Source organism: Daktulosphaira vitifoliae, unplaced genomic scaffold (genome assembly GCF_025091365.1).
Source record: "Daktulosphaira vitifoliae isolate Bord-2020 unplaced genomic scaffold, ASM2509136v1 Scaffold_828, whole genome shotgun sequence".
NCBI classification, from domain to species: Eukaryota; Metazoa; Arthropoda; class Insecta; order Hemiptera; family Phylloxeridae; genus Daktulosphaira; species Daktulosphaira vitifoliae.
In genome coordinates this window covers 1-2,412 of record NW_026100391.1, presented here as the reverse complement: position 1 = coordinate 2,412, position 2,412 = coordinate 1, and the positions used below count along the sequence as shown (strand labels likewise).

Here is a 2,412-nt window from a genome sequence, read left to right as displayed (position 1 = left end):
TGAGTTAAGAAATGTTTTTCAATTAGGTGTCAAAAATTGTACTAAGGAAATTGACAGAGATACATGGTGTTTTATAAAAAATAATTACATTATGGCTTATGGACAAATGTATTTAGCTAATTCCATAGTTATGAAAAATATAGTTGAACGGGGAGAGGAAAGGAACAATACAAACACAGTAAATTTGATCAACGAAAAAACAAATAATTATAAAATATTTTTTTCTAATACAAAAGAATATATTGAAAAATTTAATTCGTTAATTCACGAATTTATGAATAAAAAACAGGTCAAAGAACAATCTAGTAAACAATGTTTACTACATGATTCAACAAGAAATCTTAATAAAAAATCTGTTTTATGTTTACAATTGCTAATGAAAAAACGTTTGCCTTATATGCAAATTGGTAGTGAAATAAAGTTTCAGTATTTGAATGATAACCCCTGTGATCTTGTCGGTAAAATTATAAATATTCCTCAAAAAAATATCATTGAAGTAGAACTTGATCAGCCATTTGAAGTAGAAAAAGGCTCGAAATTAATTATCTTGAGGCCATGGAACAATAGGATATATGTTCAAATGTTTACGGCGTTAACTAGATTCGCCGAAAAAATGGATTGTATGTCACATGATCTACGGTCTATTATTTTAGGTCATTATATTCGTAGTTCATTATACAATCATGAAATATTAGAAGATTTTCAGGCACCTGGTCTACCCATTCCAAATTATTTACAAAAAATTGCAATAAAGAATGCTAATCGTGAAACATTGTCACTTATCCAAGGACCATCACTTACTGGCAAAACCACTCTGTGTGCAATAATTGCATACCATCTATCAAAATTTGGTTCGGTATTGTTATGTGCACCAACCAAAAAGGCTGTCGATTACTTAACAGATATTGTAGCAAAATCAGGCGTGCGTGTGGTAAGAATGGGCACTCTTAAGATGGCTGGTTGTAAGTCTTCAGATTTGCTTCTAAGTAATAAAATAAAAGAGCTGAATGGCCACAATGAATTCAAAAAATTACAGATGATGAAAGAAAAATTGAATAAGCTTAACGAACAAGACGAAATTACATACAAACGACTTAAAAAACTTGCAGAAGTTGAATGTTTGAAGTTTTCTCAAGTAGTCTGTACAACATGTGACTTTGCTGGGGATTCTCGTCTAGCTGAATTTAAATTCCGGGCGGTAATTATTGATAGAAGTACACAAACTAATGAACCTAATTGTTTAATACCAATGATTAATGGTGCAGAACAAGTAGTACTTACAGGAGATAATATTAAAAAAAGATCATTGAGTACAGGGAGACAAAATGAATTTAACCGATCACTTTTTGAACGGCTTTTAGAATTAGGTGCACCTTTAATGCGTCTTAAAATTCGATATTTTAAGAATTCTTAAAAAACGTTGAGGACAGTTATAAAAAAAAAATACATTAATCTTACGAATACTTAATCCAAGTATTAAATTAAATGAAATCTATTCCCATTTTAATAAAGATTGATTTAGATGAACATTTAACGATAAATTATTTTCCAAGTGAACCTTTGTTGATATTAATTATAAAATACATGCCTTATTTATTTTTAGTTTATTTGAGTTCGATGATTTTTATCAACAGACCATTCAAGCATTCATTATGTGTTGAATTTGATTTATCTAAATAAGCATTGTAACTTTTTATGCTTATTGTATATGAAAAAGTTCTATCGTGTACATAGTTGCAATTTTTATTAAATAATTCAATATCGATGGAGATAAGTAAGGTTAAGTATTTTGATTATATTATTGTTAATTCATATAAATTTCAACATACTACAAAACTACTTTTTTTTAATTCGACATTAGGATTTAAAAATTATATTTTAAACATTTCTAAAATATAGATGTATCACAACATCTATAAAATTGTTTATAGAAAAAGAGAAAAAATAATAATAAATTAACTTTAAATTTACTTTAACGAACTCTGTAATTTAAATTGGTACTGTTAAATGATATAATGAATATTAAAAAATAAAAAACTTAAATAAAATTAATCATTTCTTTTTGCGTTCAAGTTATTATTACCGCAACGAAAACAGTTTTGACGACATCTACTACTGTTGTTTTACTCATTCATAATATCAGTAATGTATTAGTTAAGTATGGAGAACTTATTCAATGCCAATGTAAATTTAAAAAAAAACATCTGTTCGTGTTTGACTGGCTATGGTGAATTCATATAAATATTTCCTCCCTCCTTGTTATTTGTCCAGCTTTAATTAGATACACGCACGCACATGCACATTTAAAACCACCTTGGACGGTATCCATAAAACCACCAAGTATAGTTTTGACGTATAACACAACCAAACAGTCAAACAGATACCAATCAGTACATGGCGTTGTTGTTTAAC

The 2,412-nt window shown here is 28.2% G+C and overlaps 1 protein-coding gene across 1 annotated transcript; it reads left to right on the top strand.

The window, feature by feature from the left end:
* The first annotated feature begins 274 nt into the window (after positions 1-274).
* Positions 275-1,414, top strand: LOC126909668 (regulator of nonsense transcripts 1-like). Its single transcript, XM_050692107.1, has one exon. The coding sequence runs from the start codon at positions 275-277 to the stop codon at positions 1,412-1,414; it is 1,140 nt and encodes a 379-aa protein (XP_050548064.1).
* Positions 1,415-2,412: the final 998 nt, after the last annotated feature.

Coding starts and splice junctions, on each gene's coding strand:
- LOC126909668 (XM_050692107.1), top strand. CDS start 275: ATGAATAAAAAACAGGTCAAAGAACAATCTAGTAAACAATGTTTACTA.